Source organism: Pongo pygmaeus, chromosome 7, assembly GCF_028885625.2.
Source record: "Pongo pygmaeus isolate AG05252 chromosome 7, NHGRI_mPonPyg2-v2.0_pri, whole genome shotgun sequence".
NCBI classification, from domain to species: domain Eukaryota; kingdom Metazoa; phylum Chordata; class Mammalia; order Primates; family Hominidae; genus Pongo; species Pongo pygmaeus.
Genome location: NC_072380.2, coordinates 115,596,630 through 115,614,083, shown reverse-complemented (window position 1 = coordinate 115,614,083; position 17,454 = coordinate 115,596,630). Strand labels below are relative to the sequence as shown.

Below are 17,454 nucleotides of genomic sequence, written 5' to 3'. Positions count from 1 at the left end.
TTATATATGAATATAAAATATATAATCTATTATATATAAATATAAAATATATAATCTATTATATATAAATATAAAATATATAATCTATTATATATAAATATAAAATATATAATCTATTATATAAATATAAAATATATAGTATATTATATAAATATAAAATATATAGTATATTATATAAATATAAAATATATAGTATATTATATATGTTAATATAAAATATATAGTATATTATATATGTTAATATAAAATATATAGTATATTATATATGTTAATATAAAATATATAGTATATATTATATTAAATATAAAATATATATTATATATAATATAAAATATATATTATATATTTTATAATATATAATTATATATTTCTATATTATAAATATATATATAGCTTGAAATATGTGTGTATAAAGTTTCAAATTTTCATATATGTTTGAAATGTTATATTAAAAAATGTCTAAGGCTACAATTAAGGGGTTCTAGAATTGTTTTGAGCAATTGCAACCAGATGGTGTTTGATGCTCAATTGAAGATATAATCTCCATTTGTGTGGGAGGTGTGTGTGTGTGTGTGTGTGTGTGTACCTACACACATATTCAGATCACCTTTTCATATAACTTTTTTGTGTATCATATACATTCCACATTAATTTTTTGCTTACTGCTACAGGGTTTTGGAATCCCAAGAATAGTCAGTGTTTGAATTTTGAATTTATGTGCAAAAGAGACAAATATGGCTAAAGGGCATGGGCACACTCTCTCTGGGTCCTTGTGTTAACGATTTTAGTAGCTTCTATTTAAATGGTGCTTTTTCTCCAAGAAGATCATTAGGTATTTTCTGAAAGCTTACATAATGACTGGAAGCCCCCCGCCTCTGCAAAGGAACACCTGATTCAGAAAAGTAAACACCATAACAGCAACCCATTCATCAGCTGCCCAGACTCACAACCAAGCAGACATGCAGCGACTTTCCAAAAACCCTCATTTCTGGCATTACAGCCAGTGGCAATAACTGAGAGTTAAGGAAAGGTAAGTGAAACTCAGAGAGACACAGGGAGATGATTATTCCTCACGCCTCTTAGAAGAGCATTCCACCCTTTCAGAAGAAGCCCTGTCTGAATCTGATTCAGCTAAGAAAACAACTCAGGCCATGGTAGCTGCACCCAACTCTCTAAATCAACAGTGACCTGTGCTGAAGGGATTAAGGCGTCCCAACATTCCTCAGAGCCGAAGGCAAAGAGAACTCCTTGAGAAGATGAAATTGATCTTCAAGCACCCTCTACCTTACACTGCGTGATGCCATATTCTTCCTGAATCCCACCCAACTCAAGAGCATGATTTGCATAATAAAATCTCTAATACTTTGATGAACAAATGTTATCTGAGATACTTTAAAAACTGCCTTCATGGTGAGAAATGAACTTAATTCCATTAATTCATTGTCTGTTCGTTATTCTAGAAACATTATTTGAGTATTCAGCATGTGCTGAGCTATTTAGAGATGTTTTTGAGGGCTAGGACTAGTAACTGCAAATCCTATGCTTTTTTTCTCTCTTCCACACTGCCTTGGGGATTAAAGACAGTGGCACTTAAATCTGGCTGTGCTTCAAAATCACCTAGGACAGGAGTGGGCATTGGAATGCAGACACACTCGTTCATTTATGTATTGTCTATAGCTGCTTTGGCATTAAAAACAGAGAAGTTGAGTAGTTGCAAAAGAAATCACGTGGCCCACAAAGCCTAAAATATTTACCGTCTGTCCCGTTACAGAAAAAGTTTGCCAACCTCTGATCTAGGACCTCTGGACCAGCACCATCAGCATCACTTGGAAGCCTGTCAAACACGCAGAATCTCAGGTCCACCCAGACCTAAGAAATTCCACTCTCCACTGACCTAGAGAACATGGAAAGACTGCAGGTTTTCTAGTCTCACCCCCACTACCAAATCAGAAGTGCCAGGGGTGGGACCTTTGTTTGAGATTCCCCAGGTGAATCTGATATGCAGCCATTAGGCAAGCAGAAAGATGAGTAAGGTGATTACAGCCCCCACCCCTGCCAGGTCTTTCTGTGGGACTGCAGCACCAGATTCTCCAGCTGCTGGGAGAGTTACCTGCTAAAGGATCACAACTGAGTGCCTCTCCAGGCACTGCTCCTGTGGAAGGAAATGACCTTACCCGAGGTCACATCTCCTTGCTGGGGGAAGCCTGCATCCAACGCCTGGCCGATACAGGGTAAAAAGGCCCGGTCTTCTCAATTGCTGAATGGCCATCCCAGTTCCAGAGCTCCCCAGGGCATCAGCCGAAGCCCCTATTACAACAGCCATTCCACTCCTCCCTCTGCCCTGGCCTGTGCCCCTCACCCTGTTGGAGAAACTGGGATGCTGACTGAATTATTATTACATTAGAGAACTAAGAAATTTTCATTAATTTTTAGGTGTGATGATGGTACTGTGGTTATATATTAGTTTGAAGTATATGAAATTGCTAATATTACACTATTTCAACCTACAAAAATAACAAAATGGTCCAATCTAATATCTTTTTGGTCCAATCTAATAGATATGATCCAATCTAATATATTTTTAAAGAGTCCTAGTTTATTAGAGATTCATACTGAAGTATTTATGGATGAAGTTACATGACTTGTGGAATTTGCTTCAAAAATGTTTAATTGGTGAAATGGAATGGAGGCAGAGATGAAACAAGGTTTGCAATATGTTGATAATTGTTGAAGCTGATGATGGGTACATGGAGGTTTATTATACTATTCTCCATATACATATATATAGCTTGAGATAGGTAAGAGGCCCACATCACAGGTGTTGTTACTAGAGCTCTCTCTAGTAAGGGTTTATCTCAGAGTCTGTTTCTCGGCTCTGTCTTTAAGAGTATACAGTATAATAGCAGAGATGAGTCACAATCATAAATAAGAAAACTCAAAGGGGAGTAAGTGTCCTAAATGGTGTGTGCTATCAGGGAACACATAACTGAAGCAGAAGGGCAGGAGCAGCAGGCTTTTGGGGTGACAGGTGGGGCTGTGGGATCAGGTGGGATGCCCTTTGAGGCACCTGATCCCATTGCCCCACCTGTTACCCCAAAGGCTGCATGAAGAGGCTGGAGAGAAAGCCTTGAATTCCACACTAAGACATTTGTATTCAGTAGATAGTGGGAAATCATGAAAGGCTTTGAGTAGAAGAATAACATAATAATGATCCCAGCTGTACTTGGGAGTATTCGCCTGGCAATAATGTGAAGGGGATTGAAGTGGGAGTGACTGGGGGTGGGAAGACTAGTCCAAAAGTTGTTGCAAATGTCTAGGTGAAAGGCGGTGAGGACAGAAGCTAGCAATCCATGAAGGGGCTGGTGTACAGGAAAGGGCTCAGAATGAGACAGACCTGAGTTCCAAACCCCACCCCGCTGCTCCCAACCCGTGTACACTTAGACAAGCCATCCCACCGCTCTGACTACCCCTTTCTGTAAAATAGAAATAACAGAGTTAGGTAATAAATCTGCAAAGCCCGGCACATGCTGAGCACCCAATTAATGGAAGCCACACCATGAGGTCGTAGCTGTGTTCGTTTGTGCTTGTACATCATCACTTATCACCCCAGCAAGAAAGTGTGAGCCTGACTGCTATGAAGACTGCCCTTGAAAAGTGATTCTTGGAGGTAATCATTTAATGAGGCCTTGGTTTCAAACACGCCAGTTGTTTATTGAGGTGCTTAAGCCTGAATCATTCCTCTCAGGAAGGGTGCACAGGCGATCTCTGCTTCCATTGTAACCGCTGCCATGCCCTGTTGTCATGGCGACCAGTTTCCCAAACTGCCCTGCTATTTTCTGCAAGCCTTTCCAGTTTCTTCACGCCCTAAAGTCCACAAGCCCTAGAGACAGCAGCAGGTTGGGTTTTTTGAACTTCCACAGAAAACACTGTCAACTCTGTAAATTTGCCAGTTGGCTGTGAGCTGCTTCTCCAACAGAAGCTCCCAGCCTGAGCAGCAGTGTGACCCTGCACAGCAGACTCCCACAAATGTTCCCACTAACTGGAAATTGGTGCCATGGAATATTAGCTGGCACATCAGTCTCTGGCTGGCATTAACCTTTCAGGAAAATAAGGCAGAAGACAAGGGAATGTCCACCATGCATTTCATGTACACAGCACAATCTGAAGTTAAAAGACCATTCTAAAAGATTAAAGTTTAAGGTATTGCATTATTTTAAAAATTATTTCAATATTAGCACATGTAGTTTTTCCAGAAAATGTTCACCTTATGAACTTACTTGAAACATGAAAATATTAAAAACAATATTATTATTGTTGTTATGGCAAAATTGTTATACTAGCAATCATGTCACCTTGGTTTCTGGCAGAACTTCTCTCCCTCCTCACTTACCTAATTCCTTTCCCCCTTCTTGTTCCTGGAAATCTTCTCTCCTCTCTGACCACAGCTTTAGGATGAAAGAAGTGACCACTCTGCTGGCAGCCTGCCCAGTATCTGTTCTCCCCATTTTCCCTTTGCCAAGAGGACCCTGATACTTTTAGGGTAGCTTGAAAGTTCCCTGTGTGGAAGGAAATGACCTCACACAACATCACATCCCCTTGCTGGGGAAGCCCACATCCAATGCCTGGTCAATATAGGGTAAAAAGCTAAAAGTCTTGAGTTCCTAGACACCTTTGCAGACAAGAACACCTACATCATACTCTTCTGACCAATAAGACCCAAGCAAAGTTTACTGGGTTCTAGGAAAACTGTCATTTTACAGATAAAGAACAGATCAGGCAGAATGCCCCTTTCTGCCCTTCTCCTTCTTCCCATTTGAAATACGATGGTGCAGCATCTTGCAGCCATGAGGATGAAATCCACACACTAAAGATGGCAGAGCAATAAACCCAAAGGAGCCCAGCTCCTCGACAGTGTCCGTGACTGGGTGTGGCCGCCGACCTCCAGACCTCTGTGCAGACCTTCCACGGGCTAAATCCCTTTCCTGGAGTTGGTTTCTGTTCAGGCAGCCAGATGCAATCCCTAACTGGTACAAAAGGTGAGGAGGGTTCCCTTCATTCAACAAACATCCACCGAGTGCCTACTCTGTGCTGGGCACTGTTCTAAGCACTTGGACTGTAACAGTGGGTGAGTCCGTCAGATCCTTGACCTCTTGGAGCGAGAGAGTCAAGAAATAAACAGTAAATGAACAAGACAATGACAGGCGGTGGTGTTAGGAAGGAAATGACCAGATGGCCACTGGGGAAGGCTGGTCTCTCTGAGGAGGTGACATCTGAACTGAGAGCCAAAGGGTGAAGAGGAATTAACCACACAGAGGGGGCTGGTGTGGGGAGGAAGCACATTCCAGCAAGTGTGAAGGCCTGTGACAGGAAGGGGCTCCGTGTATTCAGAGAACAGAGGGGAATCAAGTGTGGCTGGAACATGCTGAGCAAAAAATAGAGCAAAGTAAACAATGAAATCATGCTGGAAAATCAGCAGGGACCTCGTTATGCAGGCCCCTGGAGGCCAAGGAAGGGACTGGGATTTTATTCTACACATAGTAGAAAAGGAAGCTATCAGAAGGCATTAAACAAGAGAGTGACAGGACCTGACATATGTTTTTAAAAGATCGTTCTGCCTATGACATGAAGAATGAATTGTCAAGGGTATGAATGGAAGCAGGCTATGGCAGATGTTCAAGTGGAAGACGGATGTGGCTTGGGCTTGGGGAGGGCCCATGGAGATGCAGAGTAGACCTTCATCCAAATGGAGCTGCTGTGAGGTTCCTGTATATGGTTACAACAAGGAGCAACCTTGTCAGTGCACTTAGAATTCAAATGGACAGACTAGGAGGAAAGGATGGCTAAAGATGTTTAGAAATGTTCAGATGGCAAGAGGAATGTATGCTGGGTCACTGGAAGGAAAAATGGGAGAATTCACAGCAAGTCTGTGATTTTTTTTTGATATTCAGAGGGAAAGTATAGGATAGCATCAGGGGCTATTATATGGGGTCTGTCACCACATATTAATGAGGAATGAATACAATTGCTGAGAGGTGGTGAGATCATTATTCTAGAGCATGAATTCCTCATGGGGCAATCACAACATTCATGACTTTTTCCAGAAATGCTGGACAGCTCCAAAACAAGAGTGTAAGGAACAGGGGGGAAGGGTGACCCAAGGTTTGAGATTGGCATGACAAGCCTGGTGCAAGCTTGAGAATGTGAGGGGATCCTGGCTGCTAGAATGCACAACACTGAAACACTAAGCACTTCGTACTTGTGAATGCATTAATTCTTCAATAAGTCCCATCCTACAATGTGGAAACTGAAACCCGGAGAGGCTAAGAAACTTGCTCAGGGTCACACAGCTGATAAATGCCTGTTGTTAGAATCAAATTCCTAGGCCGGGCGAGGTGGCTCATGCCTGTAATCGCAGCACTTTGGGAGGCCGAAGCAGGCAGATCACGAAGTCAGGAGATTAAGACCATCCTGGCTAACACGGTGAAACCCCATCTCTACTAAAAATACAAAAAATTAGCTGGGCGTGGTGGCAGTTGCCTGAAGTCCCAGCTACTCGGGAGGCTGAGGGAGGAAAATCGCTTGAACCCGGGAGGCAGAGGTTGCAGTGAGCTAAGATTGAGCCACTGAACTCCAGCCTGGGTGACAGAGTGAGACTCCATCTCAACCAAAAAAAAAAAAAAAATCAAATTCCTTAACAACACTATTATATTATCTCCAAACAAAGTAACAGTGAGGGTGATGGATGAAGATAGCAGGTCGAGGCCCAGGGACCCCAGGTCATGATGCTCATTAAAAGCTGGCTCACTAGTTGGGGAGGAAGTGTACGAAATTGTAAACAGAGACCGGATCTGGCTGGGTGATCCTGTGGGTGTGGGTGTATCAGAATTCAGGATAATGGCTTAGAGAAGAAGGTCAAGAATCCCTGGGTTGGATTTCCAGGCCAAAGGGCATCAGCTTTGCCTAACTGCCCACTAAAATGCCCGTGAAGACATAGAAAAAGACCAAGACTCACAACATCACCACAAGTGAAGACTGGTAGGCAACCTAATCCCAGAATCTAGGAGAAGCTGGCATCATTTGTAAAGCAGATTGTGTTAGATTAAGAAAAACCTACCCAGACTTTTGGCTTTGCTTCATTACATAGAAGCCACATGGTGAGATGTAGGCAGACATTAGGTACCTATCCCATCTGACACAAAGACCTAGAGCTGGAAGCGTATGGAGTGGTACCAGCCACAGCTCTGGGCAGCCAACCTGTCTGACCTCATGGGCATTTGAGACTCAGAAAGCTGGTCCCTGCACACACACACACACACACACACACAGACACACCCAGCCATACACACAGACACACACACACACACACACACACACACACACACAGAGCCACGTTTCTATATCCATGATATGGTTTGGCTGTGTCCCCACCCAAATCTCATCTTGAATTGTAGCTCCCACAATTCCCACGTGTTGTGGGAGGGACCTGGTGGGAGGTAATTGAATCATGGGGGTGGGTCTTTCCCATGCTGTTCTCATGATAGTGAATAAGTCTCATGAGATCTGATGGTTTTATAAAGGGGAGTTTCCCTGCACAAGCTCTCTTCTCTTGTCTGCTGCCATGTGAGATGTGCCTTTCATCTTCTACCATAATTGTGAGGCCTCCCCAGCCACATGGAACTGTGAGTCCATTAAACCTCTTTTTCCTTATAAATTACCCAGTCTCAGGTGTGTCTTTATCGGCAGCATGAAAACGGACTAATACAACCCATAAAGAGAATAAATCCCAGAAAACAGCTAGGAAAAATATGGAACAGCATACTCAGCCTGAGCCTATTGTGGGGGCTTGAGGGGGAGGTAAGAGGGAAACATGGAGGAATTACCTACAGTAATTACCTGGTATGTAATTTGCCTGAATTCAAGTATATTTGCCCAGTATTGAAAGAAAAAAAGAAAAATCCCTTTACTTCTCCATGACCTTTCCCCCTTTCTCTTCCTCCATTCAAACTAGACTTGGGCTCCCACTACCTCCATATAGTTTCCTAAATACGAAAATGAACAAAAATAATTTTTCTTGGTTTTTGAGCTTCCAAGCAGTTTGAGGAATTTTTCCCATCCCCCCATCCCGAATTTTAAACATCACCTTCACATAAGATATAAATACAGCATCGTCTTCATGGGACCTGAAAGATGAAACCTAAATGATGAGAGAGGCATTATTTTCCTCTGTGTGCTTTTGCTACATTTTCTAAATGTTTAATTAGGAGCATGCACTGCATTTGAAACCAGAAAAAAAATATGATTCTGCCAAAAGACTGTTCCTGTTTAATGGGCCTGTCAGGTGACTGGGATGCAGGTGACACCTGGGGCACCTCCTGCAACCCTTTCTGTGGAGATGGAGATTGGAGCAGCACGGGCACACAGCACAGGGAGAGGGCAGTGTAAGCACCGCAGAGCTGCGGGACTCAGCCTTGTAAACGCTGGCAGGAGGCTCCCACGCTAAATGGTTAATATTTTCAGAAAAGCCCAAGGCAGATGGGGTGGGGGAGGGTACTACATTCGTGCTTAGCAGCACAGCACAATGGACCCTGCCCTGAATTCAGAAACAAGAGACCTGAATTCTGATCCCAGCTCTCCCACTTCCAAGCTGGTAGCCTGGCTCAGTTTCTTCATCTCACTGAATCTCAGCTCCTCATCTGGCAAGTGATGAGAACAATGGTTTATGAGGTTATTTCGGAGGGTGATATAAACTAATGTCAAAAAGAAAAATTCGCACATATAGTAAATGCAAATAGTAGATTCAAATAAATGCTATTTGAATCTAAACAGCCAGGAAATAGGTCCAATCTCAGAAAAAAGTGTGAGGAAGTAACAGTGGAAATCCGTCTCTCTTATTATTTCCAAATGTTCACAGTGTTAGTGCTCATAAACACACTTGCATTAGTTTGCTAGGGCTGCCATAACAAAGTGCCACAAACCGCATGGCTTAAACAACGGAAACCTGCTGTTTCCCAGTTCTGGAGGCCAGAAGTCCAGGAGCAAGATATCAGCAGGCCGGTTACAAAAAACAAACAAACAAAAAAAGGCAGAAAGAATGAATGAGACCTACTATTTGATAGCACAATAAGGTGACTATAGTCAATAATAACTTAATCGTACATTTTAAAATAACAAAGTATAACTGGATTGTTTGCAACTTGAAAGATAAATGCTTGAGGTGATGGATACCCCATTCTCCATGATGTGCTTATTTCACATTGCATGCCTGTATCAAAACATCTCATGTGCTCCATACATACATACACCTACTATGTACCCACAGAAATTAAAAATGAAAAAAGATATCAGCAGGGTTGGTTCCTTCTGGAGGCCCTGAGGGAGAATCTGTCCCCTGCCTCTCTCTGAGCTTCCAGTGGTTTTCAGTGGACTTTGGTGCTCCTTGGCTGGTGGCAGCATCACCGGTCTCTGCCTTCATCTCCACATGGAGTTCTCCCTGTGTGTCTGTCTCTGTCTCCAAATTTCCCCTTTTCATAAGAACACCAGTCATTCTGGATTAGGGCCCACCCTAATGAACTCATTTCAACTTGATTACCTCTTTAAAGATTCTCTTTCCAAATAAGGTCACATTCTGAGGTACTGGGGTAGAGGGAGGGTTAGGGCTTCAACATGTGAATTGGGGGAGACACAAATCAGCACATAACAACATTCTAAAAGAACAACATTCTCAAGAGATGGCTGTGGTTGGGCATGAGACAGAATGGGAGTCAGGCATGTGAGGAAGCAAGCGTTCCTGGTAGCCAAGCTAGCAGGAACTATATCATGATTGGGCTCAGGGTAAACCCCTCAAGTCTGCTCTGCAGAGGAGAGTAAATGTGGCATATAGACTGGCCAGAGAGGCTCTGAAGGAGTCTTTATAGGGATAGGATTTTGCAGCAGAGGCCAAAGGTCTGCTGAGAGTGTCTCGAGGCTGTAGGCCTGACATGGGAGGGCTCCTGCGATGAATGGCACAGCACCATTGTCCAAGAACAGGTTTTGACACCCAACTTCACAAGGGCAGAATGGCTTTATCAGCAGGAAGATGCTGTGGATCACAGGTGCACAGATCCCAGGGTGAAGGTTGGACCTCCAGGAGTCCAAACCTGAGGGATTGCTGAGTGCAGGATGAGCCAGGAAAAGACCGCTTTCCGACTCAAAGAAGACTAGGTTCTTCCCACCAGGGCCTATTAATCGAGGAAAAAAAAAATCTGCAATGTTTTTTGCAAAAAAAAAAAAAAAAAAAATTCTACAATATTTTTTGCGGAAAAAAAAATCTGCATTTATCCTTTGAGTTACATACAATCCAATTACACTCTTTAAATTATTTTAAAATATGCAGTTAAGTTATTATTGACTATTGTCATCCCATTGTGCTATCAAATAGTAGGTCTTATTCATTCTTTCTACATATTCTGGAGGAAATTCTGGAATGCACTTAGGATACTACTACATCCTGCAGTGGAGTCACCTTAAATTCATCTTTGGCTAGGGTTGGAATTGCTTTATCTAATGTCTAATGAAGACAAGGTTCAATGGACTGATATCTAAGACAAAAGCATCTAAGATGAGACTCAGGAAAGAGGTTATAAGAATGACAGACTAAGCTTTATTTGCACAGCTAGATCATTCATTCATTTATTCATTTTCACAGTCATTCAACAAATGCGTGGAAGATGCCAGGCATGCAAATGTCAATCATGTGGTCCCCAACCTGGAAGAGCTCACAGACTAACTAGAGAGACAGAGGAATGACCAAGCCCTGGCAATGCAGTGTGACAGGTACCATCACTAGACTCTCAAAGTGTCTGGAGAGCCAATGGCACAACATGATACTCTGCCCAGGAGACAAGGGACATGGGAACATGAGGCTTCCTAAACCTTTACAAACTGCCTAGGTTTGTTACCACTTGTCTCTTGCAGTGATTTTAAGAAACAACTTATAACAAAGAGGCTTGTGTTTGGCAAAAGGGGTGTAAGGAAGGTGGGGATGTTTTCTTACTATGCAGCCCATCACACAGACAACAAAAAGTTGAGCAGAGAGAACTGATGAGGAAAGAGAACATCATCTCTGGGGTCTACAAGAAGAAATTGACAAACCGAAGTTTTAGATTTATTCATTTGTGAGAAATTACTCAGGGTCCTAATGTAGCCAGAACAGCGTTAGGTACAGGGATAGGACTGTGTGTGAAATGACCCCTTATCTAACCCAACAGAACCCTTGCCTTACCAAACCCAACAGTCATCCTTGAGGGAAGCAGACATTAATCACTAGTTATTCAAAGATAGAACCACAAGTGGTAACAGGTAAGTCAAGGCAGCTGGGTTGTGGGTGGAGGGGGTTTATCCACCAGGAAGCCCTGGCTGTCCTCTCCACAGGTGCTCTCACTCTCGGGGATGGAGTCAGGCCAGCTGGGCTGCCCTCCTGTTCCTCTCCAGGGTGGGAAGGTTGGCTGGGGCAGTCCCCCTTCCTCTGCTGGGCTCCTGCAGGGGTCTGTATACACACTGACCCCTCCCTAGGCAGAAAAAACTGCTTAGTTCCTGAATGCCTCTAATGCTTTCCTCCATGCCCTTCTAGTATGGACTATGGACCATGCTGACCTGAACGGTGTCCACTTTTATGTTTGTCTTCCCTATAATAGTAACTTCTTCAGGTCATCTTTGTGCCAAATGTCTATTCAGTGAACAAAAGAGCAAAAAAAGACATGTCTTTTATCTTATTCTATCAACACAGAGAAACAAAGACCTAGAATATTGTTTTCATAGCTCTATCAAAATGAATCAAGGTCAGCAAATTTAAACGTTAAACTGAAACCAATAAGATGAAATTTAACAGAAATAAATGCAAAAATTCCTTATTTGGGTTACTGAAGTCAATTATACCAATTCAGGATTCATAAGGAAAGAAATTCATTCATTCAACAAACATTTATTGAGCGCCACCTATGTTCTAGTCACTGTACCAGGTGCTGAGTACATAGCAGAGAAAATACAATGTCCTTGATGTCATAGAACTTAAATTTGATTATAAAGAAAGATCTAAGGATTTTAACTAATCATAAGCTTAATGTGAGTCATCAAGGTAATATGGCAACAACAACAGCAGGAAAACAAACAAATCCTAACCTGATTTTACATGCACCAAGAGAGGTTTGTTCAATGACCATATCATAGCACACCTCGTATTGCCCTATGCCATTCAGCTGACATCAGTAGCTTGGAGTTAGCCATAGGTCCCTTGTATCAAGAGGGACTTTGACAAACCGAGTAGCGTATTTAGAGAATGTGGTCAGGCCTACATGAGGTGTGAGAAGTGATTGAAGGAACTGTACGTACTTGGCCTGGAAGACCAATGGTAAGAGATGTGACAGCCATCTTCAAATATTGGAAGAGTTGTCTGTGCAAGACTTGATCACACAGGTCTGGAGTTCACCGGATAGAAATTACAAGGAAGCAGGAAGAGTCTCACAAGAGAACTGCTCCATAAAGGTATGGGAAAGCCTCCTTCCTTAGGGAAAAGATATTCCATCCTTAGAGATGATACAGAAGAAAATTGTGCTGTCTGAGATCAGAGTAGAATATCAAGAGATCAGACTTGCCTTTGAGTTTCGTGAACTGTAAAATCAAGGATTTCATAGCATATCCCCTATTAATCAGGAAGGCAGTATTTAGGAGTAGAGGCTTTGGAAATGGATAGAGCTAGGTTCCAGGCTGGAACTGGGAAAAGTTACTTGCAGACTTCCAGCCTCATTTCCTCACTTGTAAAAGGAGGGTGGTTATAGTTCCTGCCTCATTCCTGAAGTGAGGATTCAATGAGAAAATTCAAAGTGCCCAATAAAGCACCAGGCCCTGGTAGGTCATTAATAAATGACGGGTGATGGTAATATTGAATGCTGTCCATTTTATTTGACTATCTTTCAGTTTATTTAGGTAAATCATTTTGCTGTCTGTAATTCTGCAAACCTCTATTATACTAAGACAATTATTTAGCAATTTAAAAATATAAAGTAGAAGTTCTTTAGAAAGTTTTGAAATGTTTTCTCTGGAGAAATTAGAAAAAAAGTGTGCTTAAGGATGCAATTTATGGGGCTTGTGATTACACTGAGATGAAGCTAGGAAGTTATTAATGAATGGAATGACTGAGCTAGGTTGGGTCATGGCAACTTCAGAGACTTCCTTTCTCCTTAGAGACCCCCACCAGGCAACAGAATGAAAAATCAATCCAGCAGACTGATTTTATGAGGATTAAATTATGTCAGACCAATTTAATTTCCTTCTGTAACAGAGGGACAGACTTTGGTGACACAGGAAAGCAATGGATATCACATACCATGGCTTCAGCTAGGTCTTAAATTCTAGCCTACATAACAGTCAAATCTAAAAAATTAATTCAGTTCCACTGAGTAGTGGAGATGATCTCCAAAAACAGGAACCACAGACTCAGGATCACTTTTTGAGTAAGAAGAAGATGCAAGAAACCCTCTTCTTTGTGGAACTGGGAGAAAAACATGCCCCCTCCCTGCAGTGAAATTCAAAATTCATTCAACAAATATTTGCTGAACACCTGTCATGTGACACACCCTCAATCTGGATTGGGCTAAGAGAAAGACAAGTGAGATTTAAAAGCAGATATGATTAAATGGGACTTCTCTTGGACAGACATGTTTGTGGAGTTGAGGTTGTGGGTTCAGGGAGGCTACAGAAGAAATGGAATCTTTGGGTTGGGCCAGGTGTTTGAATGGAGTAGGGTAAAGTTGGGGAGAACTTTTTAAAGGAAGTTGTGTGATCAGAAAAGCTGTTGGGAGAATTTAGCCTAATTGATTCAAGTGGGAAAACCTCAGTAGCAAGGACTGCAAAGAAGAGGCAGAAGGGGCTCTAGGAAGAGCTGACAGGATGGAGGACAAGTTCAGACAGAGCATCCATTCATTCTGAAAACTTTTACAAAGTCCCAGATGTGTTCAGCACAGAAGATGCAAAGATGAATTAGCTTCTCCCCTAGTCCTCAAAAGTCCTGAAGTAGCCAGGAGAAAAGGTGGCTTCAGTTTGACACCAAAGGAGAATCACTAAGGTCCCAGAAAGAAGGGATTCTTGGGAACTGAGGGTAAAGTCTGTGAGTGGTTGAAGGAGTGTTCAGATGGGGATGATTCCCCTGAGAGTCTCATTTGCCTCACATGGCTGACTTCCAGAGACCTTCTCCAGCTCTAGAATTCTAGTAGTGAAGCCATTTTTGTTGATTTCACAGTCTGGACTCTCCTGAATCTAGCTCTTTCATTTACTCCTACCCACCTCTCCCATCAGAAAACAACTTCTGTAAACAGGAAAACGTGATATTCTGGCCTCCTATCACAACGCAGCCACTGGGGGCTATTAGTTGTCCCCCAGCAGCTTGGGGGTAAAATCATGAGTAAAGCATTGGCAGGGGATGGGTGAGGTGGAAGTGAGGGGGCAGAGAAATGAAAGGAATACAGAATCCTGGCCAATCTCCCAGGGTGGCTGAAACCCAGGAGATCTGTAGCTTTCACAGATGACCCATTCTGACTAAAGATGACCAGCTCCCAGTCTGAAAAACCCACAGAAGTCAAGCCATTCCCAAAGGCCCTAGGGAATACCAGTACACTCCCAAGGAAGGCCTTGATTTAATCTTGATCTTCAGAAATATCCCTCTCCCCTGAGGCTAACAGAAATTCCTAGGGAATTAAAATGACCCTGCCCATACAAGCGTCTTGCCAATTTCAGGGTGCTGTCCTGGGGCTTAAGTGGAGCTTCTCCTCTGGAGGATGCAGGCCTTCAGGACCACCTGTCTGGCAGGGCTGGCCCATGTTTGTCAGGGTGCCATGAATGAGTGTGTCTGTCCCAGGCCCCAACTGTTGCAGGGACCAGATCTCATGATGGATGGGATATGAAATAGTATGGCAGAGTAATAAATCAAGAAGTGTCAGGAAAGTTGTGAGGAACATGTATGTACATATAGAGCCATCCCATAATAACTCTTTCATACCCATACATATGCATATACGCACATACACACACACACACACACACACACACACACCATATACTCCCAGTCACCACGGCAACCATTTCTTAAAGCTGTACTTACGGGGTTTTGGTTGTTTATTATTTTTATTATTTTTTTTCATGCTAGATCTTTTCACCCTTATTTCTTTGGAGTACATCTCTGGCCTTTGACTCTCTGCTGAGAAGTACCACACCTCCTTGGGAAACTCTGTCACATCTAACATTTACCAGGTCCCTCTGAAAGGCTCATATCTATCCTCATGCTGACACTGAATTCAGCCAACACACCATTTGGTAACTTGCTAAAAGCATTGGCAATACAAAATAACCATTATGATTGCCACTGTGAGTCAGAAAAACTAGAGACAAATATAGTGTAATGTATTGTACAGCTTTCACAGACAGTCCTCAATTTTAAAATAAAACCAAGTCACAAAGTTAATGTGGAAAAGGAGCCAGCTTTGGTCCTTAAAAATGGAGAAACCTATTCTTGATTAAAGTGACAGCTCTTACTTAGTAGGCATGGATTTAAGATTCTTAACCTTGTAAAAGTAATTCGCATTTCCTTCCTCCTCCATGTGATATACATTATGCTTCAAATTAACCCTATTTTCCATTTTAGATTTCATTATTCAAAAATGCTAATAACATCAGTGGGTGAAGAAACACTTAAAACATTTTTATCCAAATATTGACCTAGCTTTGGACAACATCCATGTAATAAGTAGTGAGATTTTTTCCTTTTAATGTCACCAATATGTTTATGATTAAAGGTCAGTCTGTGGCAACAGTTTGCATCTCTGCACTATGATTACTTGTTATGCTAAAAAAAAAAAAAAATCCTGACTTATGACCTGACCAGACAATTCTTTGCATCTCCTTTTATCAGATTTCTGCTGGATGAGGAATGACCTAGGCAAGAGTATTTAATTTATAGTCAAAATCCACGTGTATGCCCTGCCTCCTACAAAGCATTGGGACACCATAGGGTAGGGAGAGAAGTCCTTTGCTATGGAACAACTGCTTCAAAAGTAACCTAAAGTGCAGAACTAGCGATGGGGCGGGCGTGCATTTATTTTGACCTAAACTGGGATTCTGGCCTTTGAAGCCCGCGAGTGGGCTCATTTCCTAGAGGGAAATGAGGGAGAAAAGGGGAAGCGACAAGAAAGACTCCACCCAGGCGATCCCAGGCAGGCGCCTTGTGTATAAATCCAGGGAGAGAGGGGCACCAGGTGGCCAGTGGATGAGAAGTCACCCGGCTGGGTACGCAGGTGGCCAGGGCATGGCAGATGGGCCAAAGAGGGGCGGAGGCGGCCCCGGGCGGATCAGGGGGTGGGTGGCTGAGGGATATGTGTGCGGAGGAGGTGGGCTGTCCTCCCACCCACCGGTCTCCCGACCAGCGAGCAAGCTTTGGACCAGGCCAAACAGCGTTGGGCTGCCTGAAGCTGGGGGATCGGCGCGGCCTTCGGTAAGGGGCTCTGGTCGACCCCGCTCCCTGGGCTTGCGTCTGTCCACCGATCAGCTGGCAGGTCCTGCCTCTGCTTCCTCCCAGCCACTCCCGCCGCGCCATCAATTCCTCAGGGAACTGGCTCCTCTCTCAGTGATCGGGCCAAGGCGCCCGGGGTAGCGGGCGGGCGAGGGTCTGCAGGCGCCGGGCCACTTACCCGAGTGCAGGCCGCCCGCTTCGGGGCCGCTGTCTGGGGCGGCGGCGCTGGGCGACGCGTCCGAGTCGGTGTAGGTGAGCCAGGTGGATTCTGTCTCCCGGGTCCAGCTCTCGTAGTAGCGGGGCTCGATGGCATCCGCCCGGCTCCCGCCGCAGCCCATCCTCCTGCGCCGCGGGAGCGCCCGGCGGCTGCTGGGCTGTCGGCTCTGGCGGCAGCTCAGCCCCGGAGGCGCAGCCCCGGCCCTCAAGGAGGCGGCGGCGGCGGCGGCGGCGACATCGAGTCCCCGCTCCCGCCCGCGCTGCAGCCGCGCAGAGCTCCCTCGGTGCCCGCCGCCCCTCGGCCGGGCCCTCTCCCCGCCCGTCCCTCCTCTCCGCCTCCAAGGCCCTCCCTCCCCTCCGGTCCCCACCGCCCCGTCCTCCCTCCCCGCGCCCTGGCCGCCCCAGGGCTCCCGCTTGCCCGCCCCCTCCCTCAGGACCTCGTGCCGGCCCGGGAGCAGGAGCAGCGGCCCCGCAGCCGGAGGAGGGCTGGGGCTCCCAAGGGGCTCGGACCCGTCTGGCCGGAATTACGGTTCCCAGTCTCTGGCCCATCTATCCATCCATCCATCCATCCATCCGCTCACCCACTCATTCATTCATCCATCCATCCTTCCTTCCTTCTTTCCATCCATCCTGGAAAGAACTGAAACTCTTATCATGGGACCCCAAGCTTTCTGGCCACCTGTTACAAAAGCAACGGAACTGGG

At 44.3% G+C, this 17,454-nt stretch overlaps 1 protein-coding gene across 4 annotated transcripts in view; it reads right to left on the bottom strand.

The window, feature by feature from the left end:
* Nucleotides 1–17,083, bottom strand: part of BAALC (BAALC binder of MAP3K1 and KLF4) — a 97,715-nt gene extending 80,632 nt beyond the window's left edge. Inside the window, exon 1 of one of the 4 annotated variants that reach the window (XM_063669017.1) lies at nucleotides 16,713–17,083. In XM_063669017.1, coding sequence (XP_063525087.1) covers nucleotides 16,713–16,872 — 160 coding nt within the window. In that variant the 5' untranslated portion in view covers nucleotides 16,873–17,083. The remainder of the gene's footprint in view (nucleotides 1–16,712) is intronic. The other 3 variants (XM_054498272.2, XM_063669016.1, XM_054498270.2) reach the window with 3 other exon arrangements.
* Nucleotides 17,084–17,454: the final 371 nt, after the last annotated feature.